This window comes from Asterias rubens, chromosome 14 (genome assembly GCF_902459465.1).
Source record: "Asterias rubens chromosome 14, eAstRub1.3, whole genome shotgun sequence".
NCBI classification, from domain to species: Eukaryota; Metazoa; Echinodermata; class Asteroidea; order Forcipulatida; family Asteriidae; genus Asterias; species Asterias rubens.
In genome coordinates, this window is record NC_047075.1 from 7,431,053 (window position 1) to 7,446,638 (window position 15,586).

General features: G+C 32.1%; 1 protein-coding gene across 2 annotated transcripts; it reads left to right on the forward strand.

Moving 5' to 3' along the window:
• Positions 1 to 1,466: 1,466 nt before the first annotated feature.
• On the forward strand, positions 1,467 to 14,463 carry LOC117299069 (annexin A13-like). Of its 2 annotated transcripts, XM_033782480.1 has the most exons (12): positions 1,467 to 1,700; positions 2,111 to 2,297; positions 2,809 to 2,896; positions 3,166 to 3,260; positions 5,014 to 5,127; positions 5,582 to 5,672; positions 6,162 to 6,241; positions 6,524 to 6,592; positions 6,782 to 6,883; positions 7,533 to 7,608; positions 12,313 to 12,425; positions 13,277 to 14,463. In XM_033782480.1, the coding sequence occupies exons 2-12, from the start codon at positions 2,136 to 2,138 to the stop codon at positions 13,394 to 13,396; spliced, it is 1,110 nt and encodes a 369-aa protein (XP_033638371.1). In that variant the 5' UTR covers positions 1,467 to 1,700; positions 2,111 to 2,135; the 3' UTR covers positions 13,397 to 14,463. The 2 variants fall into 2 exon arrangements, with proteins under 2 accessions (XP_033638371.1, XP_033638372.1); XM_033782481.1 differs by lacking the exon at positions 6,782 to 6,883.
• Positions 14,464 to 15,586: the final 1,123 nt, after the last annotated feature.

The window sequence follows — 15,586 nt, forward strand, 5'->3', positions numbered from 1 at the left end:
GGGCTCCGGCTCAGGCTCCGCGTGCTGATATCCGTGCAAAACGCGCTGCTCCAAAATGCAGGTTAGGGTTATGGTTAGGGCATGTCAGCACATTGTACCAATGCTTACCCGAAGTGTGTACGATTGAACAAACTTAGGGTTATATGTCAGCACATTGTACCAATGCTTACCCGAAGTGTGTACGATTGAACAAACTTAGGGTTATGGTTAGGGCATGTCAGCACATTGTACCAATGCTTACCCGAAGTGTGTACGATTGAACAAACTTAGGGTTATATGTCAGCACATTGTACCAATGCTTGCCCGAAGTGTGTACGATTGAACAAACTTAGGGTTATGGTTAGGGCATGTCAGCACATTGTACCAATGCTTACCCGAAGTGTGTACGATTGAACAAACTTAGGGTTATGGTTAGGGCATGTCAGCACATTGTACCAATGCTTACCCGAAGTGTGTACGATTGAACAAACTTTTGTTTCACCGAATATACTGCATCAAAGACTTGAACTTAAGTTTCGAACATTTATGTACATGTTCAAGTTCAAGTCTTACATGACTTCAGAGCGAGAGTAAATTGTTTGAGTAGTTCCTTTCATAATGTTTGTTTAAGACGATTTCTAGAAGGCATAAGTTGATGATTCGAATCCCACTCGATGTAACAGTGTTTTTTTCTTCTGTTGCATGGCTCTCGAAGCTCGGAGTCTACCGAGCTATCTATCACGAGTGTATTCAAATGTTTTATTTGTCTATAAAGAAGAAACATGAATTAATTTTTACATCATTACTCAGGCATGAGGCTTATTATTAGTTTGTGTGGCCTTAGGGCTGGCTGATGTAACTTTTGTTGATAGTTTTTAACTATTGTTCTTGTATTTTACGGCCTACTTCATTTTTAAATATAAAAAAAACTGTAAGTATCTGTATTTGTTTAATTATTGTATTGCGCATCTGAACATAGTATTTGTTATGAAACTTGCGCATATAAAAAGTAAACGATTATTAAGCATCAACATAACGCGTTTTTCTTTTCCAGTAGTTGTTGTCATGTACAAGGTCACAGTGTTTAGTCAACCTTAAAAAACATATTGTTTTTTTTCGAGATCATTGAATGTGTTTTGTTGGCTATAAAATACCCACCCCCTCCCCCATCATAGTTAATCTCTTTCCACTCTATCCCCTTTCACAGTTTGCAGTAGTGGCTTCTTGTTTATTTTGGCTTATTTACTATGTACTGAAGTTGACGCTGTTCACATGGTAGCTAATTTGCATTGGACTGGTTGCTTAGTATCAGTACACAATACACACCAAGGTTGGGTTGGTTGATATTCACTCAACCACAGTTGCCATTGCCAGCCGTTAACTACTTCATGTATTGTAACAGTTGGTCCTCGGTCTCCCCACTAGACTCGGTAGTTCGGTCAGCTGTGTTAATTTTTAAGACATTGTAACAGTCGATAGAGCCAAATGCGACCTGCCCAGTTGTATGCGTATGTAGTTGTCACTCGTTTGTTAAGGCATTGCTACACCATCAGCCTAATTAATGTTATGACAATCTGAAGTGAGTGATTTTGTGTGTGACCGATGAAACGGAACTTAGCATAATTATTTGCCAATCTCAGAATTCACTGGAAAACAACATTTCAGCTTCAGTTCGTTTAGTGACATGCGGAGCTGTTAGCCTGCTTGGGTCATCACTACAGGTAGGCTACTCTATGGTTAGTCCTCTGAGTTTGACATTGATACTTTTATATAACCAGTTTTTATAAGTAAGTATTTTTATCTTTAATCTTAATTACTGATCTGACTCTTTGTGCTAATCAACTTTTTTTGCGGATGAGTTTTACTGCGAATCCCAAACACAAACAAAAGAAAAAAGAAACACGCACAATAAAATCATCAAATCTTAGCTAACAATAAAATTATAATGGAAGCACATTTTCTACTCACACCTTCGATTGAATTGTTTCTAGTTAGACATATGTTTTTTTAATTGAAAACCGAACGATCGGTGATGATCTTCTCCAAACCATGATATATTATCTGAAACATCTAAATTTGTTTATTGCGTTAGTTATAACGTATCAATTGGTAATGACTTTATAATCTACAGGGAGGAGATTTGATTTTTAAGTGTCATGGGTTCAGGTTCATCAACAACAACAACAACGACTGCAGTGGAGACTAACGGAAAACCAGCAAAAGGGCGGACTGGAAATGTGACGAATACAGACACAGATATAGGACGAAATGGAAGAACTCAAGTAGTTAAACAGTTGTATGCACCGCCAGGGGCACCGGTAAGTTGTCATAACTGGCCACAGAACCAAACTGAGAATGGAAGGGAATTGTGCTTGCGTTGTGTGGTAGTGATGTATTAGTGCGTGTGCATTGCGGCTGTGTGAAAAAAAAAAAATTATTATCAAATTATTATTATTATTTATTTGTCAATTCACATCAAAATACAAAAATACAAATAATTTATACGTAAAGGATAAAACTCTTAAAAATATATAAATAATTTTGATATACATCTGGATTGGAAAACAGTAAAAAGGGAGATACATCAAGATATAAAAAAAAGAGGACAGGCAGTAAAAGAGAAGACAAAGTACTACACGACTGAGGACAACAGAAATACAACAACAATCCAGGTTTGCCAGGAATGACAAAAGTGCCTGCATTTTAAATATATAAACACCGGGTTTTGTGTAACATTCCGTTTGATTAAGATTTTCCCTTTGAAATGTGTCCACTGGGACAATAGAAGCGCTTGACCCTTTGTCTTCTAAACATGTTTTGTCATGACAGGCAATTTATCATGGAACAGTTCGTCCGAGACCAAACTTCGACGCCTTGAAAGAAGCTGAGAATCTTAATATAGCCATGCAAGGCTCAGGTAATAATATGTCCATTCATAAGTAACATTTAATGACACAAACTATTGAGATCAATTCGTATAATGAGGTACACATCATGTAGGGGAACACTTGCACATCCCATTCTTTTAGGTGGAGTTGAGCCCCGATGACCAAAGGAAGACATACAGATTGGATATTGAATATTATAAGTTCAATCCGTATGTTAAGCATTATGAATTGAAACATTGTACAATGTATATCCTTTATTATACATTTCTAAAACATTAATTCTGGTTTAAAAAAATAGGAACAAAAGACAATCTACTGATCGATGTGTTGACATCATGTGACAGAAATCAGAGAGAACTTATTGCGCAGGCGTACGAACAGAAGTACAACAAGGTTTGTAGTTTCACCCCATTTATTATTTTGGTTTGTAGTTTAATCCCAGTATTGTTTCGGTTTGTAGTTTAATCCCAGTACTGTTTCGGTTTGTAGTTTAATCCTAGTATTGTTTCGGTTTGTAGTTTAATCCCAGTATTGTTTCGGTTTGTAGTTTAATCCCAGTATTGTTTAGGTTTGTAGTTTAATCCCAGTATTATTTTGGTTTGTAGTTTAATCCCAGTACTGTTTCGGTTTGTAGTTTAATCCTAGTATTGTTTCGGTTTGTAGTTTAATCCCAGTACTGTTTCGGTTTGTAGTTTAATCCCAGTACTGTTTAGGTTTGTAGTTTAATCCCAGTATTATTTTGGTTTGTAGTTTAATCCCAGTACTGTTTCGGTTTGTAGTTTAATCCTAGTATTGTTTCGGTTTGTAGTTTAATCCCAGTACTGTTTCGGTTTGTAGTTTAATCCCAGTACTGTTTAGGTTTGTAGTTTAATCCCAGTATTGTTTCGGTTTGTAGTTTAATCCCAGTACTGTTTAGGTTTGTAGTTTAATCCTAGTATTGTTTCGGTTTGTAGTTTAATCCCAGTACTGTTTAGGTTTGTAGTTTAATCCCAGTATTATTTTGGTTTGTAGTTTAATCCCAGTACTGTTTCGGTTTGTAGTTTAATCCTAGTATTGTTTCGGTTTGTAGTTTAATCCCAGTACTGTTTCGGTTTGTAGTTTAATCCCAGTACTGTTTAGGTTTGTAGTTTAATCCCAGTATTATTTTGGTTTGTAGTTTAATCCCAGTACTGTTTCGGTTTGTAGTTTAATCCTAGTATTGTTTCGGTTTGTAGTTTAATCCCAGTACTGTTTCGGTTTGTAGTTTAATCCCAGTACTGTTTAGGTTTGTAGTTTAATCCCAGTATTGTTTCGGTTTGTAGTTTAATCCCAGTACTGTTTAGGTTTGTAGTTTAATCCTAGTATTGTTTCGGTTTGTAGTTTAATCCCAGTACTGTTTAGGTTTGTAGTTTAATCCTAGTATTGTTTCGGTTTGTAGTTTAATCCCAGTACTGTTTCGGTTTGTAGTTTAATCCCAGTACTGTTTAGGTTTGTAGTTTAATCCCAGTATTGTTTCGGTTTGTAGTTTAATCCCAGTACTGTTTAGGTTTGTAGTTTAATCCCAGTACTGTTTCGGTTTGTAGTTTAATCCCAGTACTGTTTAGGTTTGTAGTTTAATCCTAGTATTGTTTCGGTTTGTAGTTTAATCCCAGTACTGTTTAGGTTTGTAGTTTAATCCTAGTATTGTTTCGGTTTGTAGTTTAATCCCAGTACTGTTTAGGTTTGTAGTTTAATCCCAGTATTGTTTCGGTTTGTAGTTTAATCCCAGTACTGTTTAGGTTTGTAGTTTAATCCTAGTACTGTTTAGGTTTGTAGTTTAATCCTAGTATTGTTTCGGTTTGTAGTTTAATCCCAGTACTGTTTCGGTTTGTAGTTTAATCCCAGTATTGTTTAGGTTTGTAGTTTAATCCAAGTATTGTTTAAGTTTGTAGTTTAATCCCAGTACTGTTTAGGTTTGTAGTTTAATCCCAGATGTTCGTTTGAAAGTTTTTTTCCGCCTTGAAGTAAAAACACAAAGTAAGTAAATAAAGAAAGAGAGGAAGTTTTCTCTATATTGAATCTGGTATAGGAACTTTAATGATAGATACTTTTCAGATTACAAACATTTTTTTTCTTTCATAAGAATGACTAAATCCTGTAACTTTTGTCGTTAACAATTCATTAATAGAATTGTTTGAAAGAACTGAAGTCTGAGCTAAGTGGTGATTATAGTGACGTAGTGGAGAAATTAATGGAAAATGCAGCTGAGTATGACGCGTGGCTCCTTCACGAAACGCTTGATGTGAGTATAACAAGAAGTATCATAAACTGACTGCTTTGTTAAAAAAAAAAGAGAAGACATTCAAATAACCAATTCACTGTTCAAGAATTATAGAATATTTACAAACTTGAGTTACTTTGCCGAAATGGTGGAATTGTACAAAAGTGACCACTTGAAAAACATGTTTTGTTTTTTTGAGAACACCGTATTACTAGCTACATAACGGTTGATTGTTTTTCGTTGTTCGTGCAAGGGAAACTAGAATTAGTTGAATGCATTATAGACTCCGTTTCTTCTGGGATTTGTCGATTTTTACCGGCAATGTTTCCCACAATGCGGCCTGCCAGTTTATTATCATTATTGCATATTTCATGCTTTATTGTTCTGCAACCATTAACACTTTGCATATTTATGTAGATGTTACATTGCATAATATTACTGGTATTGTTAATGGAGGATAATGATTGAATGATAGGGACTTGGTACCGATGACGATGGTCTCATTGAAGTTTTGAGTTTCAGAAATAAGGAACAGATCGAGTCGATTCAACGTGAATATCTTAACAGTAAGTACACCTATTTAAAAGTGCAAGTCTTGTAATAACTATTATAACATTTTTTTGAAAGATTTTGAATGCGTCAAAGTTTTTGTTAAACACGTAAAAGTATTAGGTTAAACGTTTTAAACAAGCTTTAACGCGTTGAAAAGCTTAAGCCTACCATTAACTTGTGTAGCGATCTTAAAGGTATCTGTTCGATCCCTTGGCCAAAATTCTTGGTTAAAAACATGATTATTTTCTCGTGTGTTTATTTAAAACAATATTGAACAGTCATAATGAACTTTTAAAAAAGAGAAATTTAATTTGTATTTAAATGTTAAAGGTTCATAGATTAAAACAAATCGCAACTTTTTCAAATAAGCATTGTTAAAAGTTCATGATAAGTGATCAAACTAATCCAGAAACTGGCTACGGCATTGTAATGTTTTTCTTGGTCATAAACGAAGAATATTGTAATCAATCTACAATAACACGTTGGTATTCTTTGTATTGTAGGATTTCAGAGACATTTATCTGACGATATCAAGGGAGATACAAGCGGAAACTTCGAGAAATTATGCCTCAAACTAATGCAGGTATTTATTATAAAACCCTAGCGAATTTAATATTGAACTTCAAACAGACCCCATTATGTATCATCAAATTTGGAAATATGTTTGTTGGCTTCATTGAGAAAATGTATGCAAACAATGCTCGTAACAAACAATACCAGCCAAACAATGCTATCACCAAATTTCAGCATTGATAAGCAAACAGAATAAATAAAGCGATATACGCTTTTACCCAAAAACGAACTGCATGTAGTTCAACCGCTGAATATGAAAATAGTGAATTCGAATCTGATCCATTTATTTCAGGGTAAGAGAGATGAGCCACATGTATTAGTGACGTCATTTGCTGAGGCAGACGCTAAGATGCTGTATCAGGTAAAATTGAAATTAAATTATTTCTTCCAATACTGCAGTTTGATACGACGAAGTCTCGGTACTTTTTTCAAACAGATTTTCATAAGTTCCCTACCCCAAGACACACCTAACCACTGCAACCGGTTTATGTTTTTTTTTACTTTCTTAGTGATTTTGTTTTGATAGCAATTTGATTTGTTTGATTTAAAGGAAGGGGAAGACAGGATTGGAACTTGGGACGATCTATTTATAGATGTATTCACTTCCAGAAGTTGGGATCAGTTAGGAGCTCTCTGTGACGCATATAAAAAGGTATAGACCTACCATTTAAGGCCATTATACACTTTCGGTACAGAAAAAAAAAAAACATAATTATTTACAAATAATTTACAGGGTTTACAGAAGGTAATGGTGAAAGACTTCTCTTGAAATATTGTTCCATGAAATGCTTTACTTTTTGAGAAAATATTAAAACAATATCAATTCTCTTCTCGATAGCGAGAATTACGGATTTATTTTTAAACACATGTCATGACACGGCGAAACAAGCGGAAACAAGAGTTGGTTTTCCCGTTATTTTTCTCACGACTCCGATGACCGATTGAGCCTAAATTTTCACAGGTTTGTTATTTTATTTATAAGTTGTGATACACGAAGTGTGGGGCTTGAACAATACTGTTTACCGAAAGTGTATAATGGCTTTAAAGCTATGTTCTTTGCTGGAATATAATGTTTTTAAAACCAAAATCCAACGTTCTTTATCAAGACGAGTTTCATGATTATTTCTAAAAATCAGTTTGTGATAAAATACATCGAACACTGTTTTGGGATAATGAAATCAGTTTGTGATAAAATACATCGAACACTGTTTTGGGATAATGAAATCAGTTTGTGATAAAATACATCGAACACTGTTTTGGGATAATGACAAACATTTGTTTCTTTTTGTTTTTGTTTTCAGCTTTATGGTAAAACAATTGAAGAAGCTTTAGAAAGTGAATTCTCTGGTGATATCCTTTTTGGACTCAAGAAGCTAGGTGAGGTTGCAAAAAAACAAAAAAATGTTTGCATGCAAAATTCGCGACAGTTGTACACCTCCTCTTGGTTTTTTTATTTTTATTTTTTATTTCTTAACATTTATTTCATCGTTGTCCATTCATCTTACAATACATAGATTAACATTACATTCACTTACACAATAACATGTTTATGATAAAGTAGGCTATTACAATGTATACGCAATATAAATAATAGATTAATAACAATTGTATATGTAATAAGCGGTAAGACAACAATTAGGTTCAGGTGAAGCCGTGGCTTTTGTTCCTTAACCTATGGACAGACGAACACAAAAATAACGGCACCAGCACATATTGTACAGACAATAGACTTGACAGACAAACACAACAACGGCTAATGTAAGGTGTGTTGAAAGATAATATAACCTAGGCAATGCAGAAACAGTCATAATCTATGAATATCCATCAAGTAGTTGCTTTTTCAAATTTCTTGTAAAGACAGGTAGTGTAATTGACTTTTTAATTGAGTTACTCAGACCATTCCAGAACCCAAGTCCACGCTGAACAAAACTCTTTTGGTATAATTACTTGGTTTAACAACTATGCACATCATGAAACAAACTGAAATATGATAATTGTTTCTTATTTTCTTGAATAAGCTAAATTATTTACTTTGAATAACTAAGACTATTTACTTTGAATAACTAAGACTATTTACTTTGAATAACTTAGACTATTTACTTTGAATAACTTAGACTATTTACTTTGAATAACTTAGAATATTTACTTTGAATAACTTAGACTATTTACTTTGAATAACTTAGAATATTTACTTTGAATAACTTAGACTATTTATGTTGAATAACTTAGACTATTTATGTTGAATAACTTAAGACTATTTACTTTGAATAACTTAAGACTATTTACTTTGAATAACTTAGACTATTTACTTTGAATAACTTAGACTATTTACGTTGAATAACTTAGAATATTTACTTTGAATAACTTAGACTATTTATGTTGAATAACTTAGACTATTTATGTTGAATAACTTAAGACTATTTACGTTGAATAACTTAGACTATTTACTTTGAATAACTTAGACTATTTACTTTAAATAACTTAGACTATTTAATTTGAATAACTTAGACTATTTACGTTGAATAACTTAGACTATTTACTTTGAATAACTTAGACTATTTACGTTGAATAACTTAGACTATTTACTTTGAATAACTTAGACTATTTACGTTGAATAACTTAGACTATTTACTTTGAATAACTTAGACTATTTACTTTGAATAACTTAGACTATTTACTTTGAATAACTTAGACTATTTTCGTTGAATAACTTAGACTATTTACGTTGAATAACTTATACTATTTACTTTAAATAACTTAGACTACTTACTTTGAATAACTTAGACTATTTACTTTGAATAACTTAGACTATTTACTTTGAATAACTTAGACTATTTTCGTTGAATAACTTAGACTATTTACGTTAAATAACTTAGACTATTTACTTTGAATAACTTAGACTATTTACGTTGAATAACTTAGACTATTTACGTTGAATAACTTAGACTATTTACGTTGAATAACTTAGACTATTTACTTTAAATAACTTAGACTATTTACTTTGAATAACTTAGACTATTTACGTTGAATAACTTAGACTATTTACGTTGAATAACGTAGACTATTTACGTTGAATAACTTAGACTATTTACGTTGAATAACTTAGACTATTTACTTTAAATAACTTAGACTATTTACTTTGAATAACTTAGAATATTTACTTTGAATAACTTAGACTATTTACTTTGAATAACTTAGAATATTTACTTTGAATAACTTAGACTATTTACTTTGAATAACTTAGAATAATCTTACTTTGAATAACTTAGACTATTTATGTTGAATAACTTAGACTATTTATGTTGAATAACTTAAGACTATTTACTTTGAATAACTTAGACTATTTACTTTGAATAACTTAGACTATTTACTTTGAATAACTTAGACTATTTACTTTAAATAACTTAAGACTATTTACTTTGAATAACTTAGACTATTTACTTTGAATAACTTAGACTATTTACTTTGAATAACTTAGACTATTTACTTTAAATAACTTAGACTATTAACTTTGAATAACTTAGACTATTTACGTTGAATAACTTAGACTATTTACTTTAAATAACTTAGACTATTTACTTTGAATAACTTAGACTATTTACTTTAAATAACTTAGACTATTTACTTTGAATAACTTAGACTATTTACGTTGAATAACTTAGACTATTTACTTTGAATAACTTAGACTATTTACTTTAAATAACTTAGACTATTTACTTTGAATAACTTAGACTATTTACGTTGAATAACTTAGACTATTTACTTTGAATAACTTAGACTATTTACTTTGAATAACTTAGACTATTTTCGTTGAATAACTTAGACTATTTACGTTGAATAACTTATACTATTTACTTTGAATAACTTAGACTATTTACGTTAAATAACTTAGACTATTTACTTTGAATAACTTAGACTATTTACGTTGAATAACTTAGACTATTTACGTTGAATAACTTAGACTATTTAAGTTAAATAACTTAGACTATTTACTTTGAATAACTTAGACTATTTACGTTGAATAACTTAGACTATTTACGTTGAATAACTTAGACTATTTACTTTAAATAACTTAGACTATTTACTTTGAATAACTTAGACTATTTACGTTGAATAACTTAGACTATTTGCTTTGAATAACTAAGACTATTTACGTTGAATAACTTAGACTATTTACGTTGAATAACTTAGACTATTTACTTTGAATAACTTAGACTATTTACTTTGAATAACTTAGACTATTTACGTTGAATAACTTAGACTATTTATGTTGAATAACTTAGACTATTTATGTTGAATAACTTAAGACTATTTACTTTGAATAACTTAGACTATTTACTTTAAATAACTTAGACTATTTACTTTGAATAACTTAGACTATTTACGTTGAATAACTTAGACTATTTACGTTGAATAACTTAGACTATTTACTTTAAATAACTTAGACTATTTACGTTGAATAACTTAGACTATTTACGTTGAATAACTTAGACTATTTACTTTGAATAACTTAGACTATTTACGTTGAATAACTTAGAATATTTACTTTGAATAACTTAGACTATTTATGTTGAATAACTTAGACTATTTATGTTGAATAACTTAAGACTATTTACTTTGAACAACTTAGACTATTTACTTTAAATAACTTAGACTATTTACTTTAAATAACTTAGACTATTTACTTTAAATAACTTAGACTATTTACTTTGAATAACTTAGACTATTTACGTTGAATAACTAAGACTATTTACGTTGAATAACTAAGACTATTTACTTTGAATAACTTAGACTATTTACTTGGAATAACTTAGACTATTTACTTTGAATAACTTAGACTATTTACGTTGAATAACTTAGACTATTTACTTTGAATAACTTAGACTATTTACGTTGAATAACTTAGACTATTTACTTTGAATAACTTAGACTATTTACGTTGAATAACTTAGACTATTTACTTTAAATAACTTAGACTATTTACGTTGAATAACTTAGACTATTTACGTTGAATAACTTAGACTATTTACGTTGAATAACTTAGACTATTTACTTTAAATAACTTAGACTATTTACTTTGAATAACTTAGACTATTTACGTTGAATAACTTAGACTATTTACGTTGAATAACTTAGACGATTTACGTTGAATAACTTAGACTATTTACTTTAAATAATTTAGACTATTTACTTTATATAACTTAGACTATTTACTTTAAATAACTTAGACTATTTACTTTGAATAACTTAGACTATTTACGTTGAATAACTTAGACTATTTACGTTGAATAACTTAGACTATTTACTTTGAATAACTTAGACTATTTACGTTGAATAACTTAGACTATTTACGTTAAATAACTTAGACTATTTACTTTGAATAACTTAGACTATTTACGTTGAATAACTTAGACGATTTACGTTGAATAACTTAGACTATTTACTTTAAATAACTTAGACTATTTACGTTGAATAACTTAGACTATTTACGTTGAATAACTTAGACTATTTACTTTGAATAACTTAGACTATTTACGTTGAATAACTTAGACTATTTACGTTAAATAACTTAGACTATTTACTTTGAATAACTTAGACTATTTACGTTGAATAACTTAGACGATTTACGTTGAATAACTTAGACTATTTACTTTAAATAACTTAGACACTTTACTTTGAATAACTTAGACTATTTACGTTGAATCACTTAGACTATTTACTTTGAATAACTTAGACTATTTACGTTGAATAACTTAGACGATTTACGTTGAATAACTTAGACTATTTACTTTAAATAACTTAGACTATTTACGTTGAGTAACTTAGACTATTTACGTTGAATAACTTAGACTATTTACTTTGAATAACTTAGACTATTTACGTTGAATAACTTAGACTATTTACGTTAAATAACTTAGACTATTTACATTGAATAACTTAGACTATTCACTTTAAATAACTTAGACTATTTACGTTGAATAACAAATAGACCATTTATTTACTTTGAATAACTTAGACTATTACTTTTGATAGGTCGGCTGTTTTCAACATAACTGAATACCCTGACTTGTCTCTTTGCAGTCGCCTTTGCAAGAGACAGAGCTGATTATTTTGCAACTAAGTTGTATAGTTGTCTGAGTGGATTAGGAACTGATGACGAAACACTGCAGAGGATTATTATAAGTCATTGCGAGGTATGTTTTTATTTCTTAAATTCTTCTCAGATCATTTCCCATCCAGTCATTTTTAGATACCCCATCTCAGACTCATCTTCTCTCTTATTTAGTAACTTAATGAAATATAAACTTACGAGTGGAAACTAGACCATTTGCTTTACCGCAATCTGTTCTCTTCACTTAAGGTACTATTCGATACCAGTCAGTTTCCCATTGACAATGTATAAAGGTTTTATACCCACAAATTGTATACAATTGAAACGCTGTACCATCCATGTTGCAGACCTTATTACAATGTATTGACAGTATTGAGACCAACCCCGAGTATGCATCTATACAGCCTGGTTTGTGATCTAACTAACAGTCAGAAAGACTGCCTTGAAAAAGGCGCAGAAAAAGCCTTTCGTGCCATCCTAATAACCATGTTTACACTCAATCGTATAAGGACGCTTGTCGGCTTCTTGAAATTCTCCCATGGTATATAGGCAAAAAAAAAACTATCCCTCGGTTTGGGTAACAGCCTCCTCAACTCCACCATGCACCGAGACTGGCCCCATGCAGCAAGAAATAACAATTTAAGGAGTCCCAACATGTTGTCCATGTAAGATTCTGTGTCTAATCGACTTAACAACAGTCCTGTTCAACACCTGCATGCTCTTAAAGCCCTCCCCACTTCACATTAATTAGGTGCAATTGACAACACTTTTACTTGCCTCTCGCCGCCAGCCCTGCTCTTAGTGCAGTTATTTGCAGTTGTTTATTGTGATTCTATTTGTGTTACACTTATTACAAAATAATTGTCCTTTAATTGACATTTTCATTTGAGTGTTTTAATGATAATCGTTCATCTAATTTTCTGTTATGTTCAGACCGACATGCTTGAAGTCAAGGAGGCATTTAAGAATAAGTTTGGTAAGACTTTGGGCAACATGATTCGGGATGACTGCTCCGGAAACTACAAGACGATACTTCTAGCTTTAATCAACTAAGTCGAAATTATTGTGCAACAAAAAACAACTTCATTATTATATAGGATTTGAGGACAGTTCTTTTCAGAACTGAGAAGTCTCCCGAACCTCCGATAAACCTGCTCCGCTGTGGTAGTAGAATAAAGAACGACAGTTCTCTAAAGAACAACTCTACACCTGGCAATTAGATACAAACATGGTGTGGCGGCAAACCAAATTAATTTCATTTATTATAATCATTCAATTGTCTTTAAAGACTTCCGTTGTCGAACTGAAGTGAACTGTCGTGAAATATTTTTGTTATCGACTATCTGTCAATACTTTCGTTACACAATCAACTATCAAATGAAATCTTTCGTTATCAATTTACTGTCCTGAAATACTTTCGTTAATGAGTTCAATAATCTATAGTTTGACAAGTAATCAACTATCAAATGAAATGCTTTTGTTATCGATTAACTCTCAATACTTTCGTTATTGAGTTCAATAATCTATAGTTTGACAAACAATCAACTATCAAATGAAATACTTGTGTTGTCATTTAACTATGAAATACTTTCTTTATGGAGTTAAATAATAATAATCAAACAATTAAAACTATCATAATAAATAATTTTGTTATCGATTAACTGTCATGAAATACTTTGGTTGTCGAGTCTTGTTATCTGTAATTTTGTCTTCTGAATGTGTTGTAATCCTCTTTTGCACTAAGTAACAATTTTTGGATCTTCTTTTTCGACATTAAAGTGACATCAACTAACAAGTTTAAATTAACTTTACACTGTATACACATTTATGTACATAAAGTTCTAAACTAATTAAACAGACTCAATACTTTTAAGCGTTTGATGTGTTTCGTCATTATTTGTTTAATGATTCAAATTCTGTTTGCAAATGTGTAGAAAAATAGTGCTAGTCGAGCAGGTTCGTCAAGTTGTGGACTTATCACGTGTTAGTCCAGCAGTTTTTATAAAAACTTAGTAAAGTAGTTGTAAATAAATCACAAGTGATAAGTTAAGCTGTTTTGTTGAATTTAGGCTAAAAATAAATAATGATAATGATAATGATAATGATAATGATAATGATAATGGTAATGATAATGGTAATGGTAATGGTAATGGTAATGGTAATGGTAATGGTAATGGAAATTGGTTCGGGTAATGGTAATGGTAATGGTAATGGTAATGGTAATGGAAATTGGTTCGGGTAATGGTAATGGTAATGGTAATGGTAATGGTAATGGTAATGGTAATGGTATTGGTAATGGTAATGGTAATGGAAATGGAAATGGGTTCGGGTAATGGAAATGGAAATGCGTTCGGGTAATGATAATGGAAATGGGTTCGGGTAATGGTAATGGAAATTGGTTCGGGTAATGGGTTTAGGGTCAAGGTGAGGGTGAGGGTGAGGGTGAGGGTGAGGGTGAGGGTCAGGGTCAGGGTGAGGGTGAGGGTGAGGGTGAGGGTCAGGGTCAGGGATAGGGTCAGGGTCAGGACTAAAAATTAATGTCATGGGCACACAGTTCGACCCCCCAGGCTACATCCCCAGTATACCCTGACGTTATTGACAATTATTGTTCATCTTTTTGCGGGTTCAACTGTACACCTTGTCTATGCCCACTGTCATTTATGTGTACATCGCACTTGCATCGTGCTGTCAGATTTCTTTTCTGTCACAATGTTGTTAAATGCATTGGACACTATTTTTAATTACTGAAAATAATTGTTATCGTAAAGCATTTCTTTATTACTAGTAATGGTGGGAGATTGATAGTTGAAAACATTGTGACAAATAAATCCCTATGAAGTGATGTATCCACGATTTTTCAATTTCACATGCTTGTTATGTTTAATGCATTCTGTTGAGATACACTAAGAGAGCCGGCACGGTTGGCTTGTGCGTGAGGCTCTCGCCTCTCACCAAGGAGACCCCGGTTCGATTCCCGGTCGGGGCCATAAATGATTTGAGTTGTAGGGTTCATGGTTTAGGGGTTGGGGTTTGGGGTTTGGGGTTTAGGGGTTTAGGGTTTGGGGTTTAGGGGTTCAGGGGTTTAGGGTTTGGGGTTTAGGGGTTTAGGGGTTTAGGGGTTTAGGGGTTATGGGGTTAGGGTTATGGGTTAGGGTTAGGGTTAGGGTGTTAGGGTTAGGGTTAGGGTTAGGGTTAGGGTTAGGGTTAGGGTTAGGGTTAGGGTTAGGGTTAGGGTTAGGGTAG

Coding starts and splice junctions, on each gene's coding strand:
- LOC117299069 (XM_033782480.1), top strand. CDS start 2,136: ATGGGTTCAGGTTCATCAACAACAACAACAACGACTGCAGTGGAGACT. Junction 2,298..2,808: donor ATGCACCGCCAGGGGCACCG/GTAAGTTGTCAT, acceptor TTGTCATGACAG/GCAATTTATCATGGAACAGT. Junction 6,242..6,523: donor TATGCCTCAAACTAATGCAG/GTATTTATTATA, acceptor CATTTATTTCAG/GGTAAGAGAGATGAGCCACA.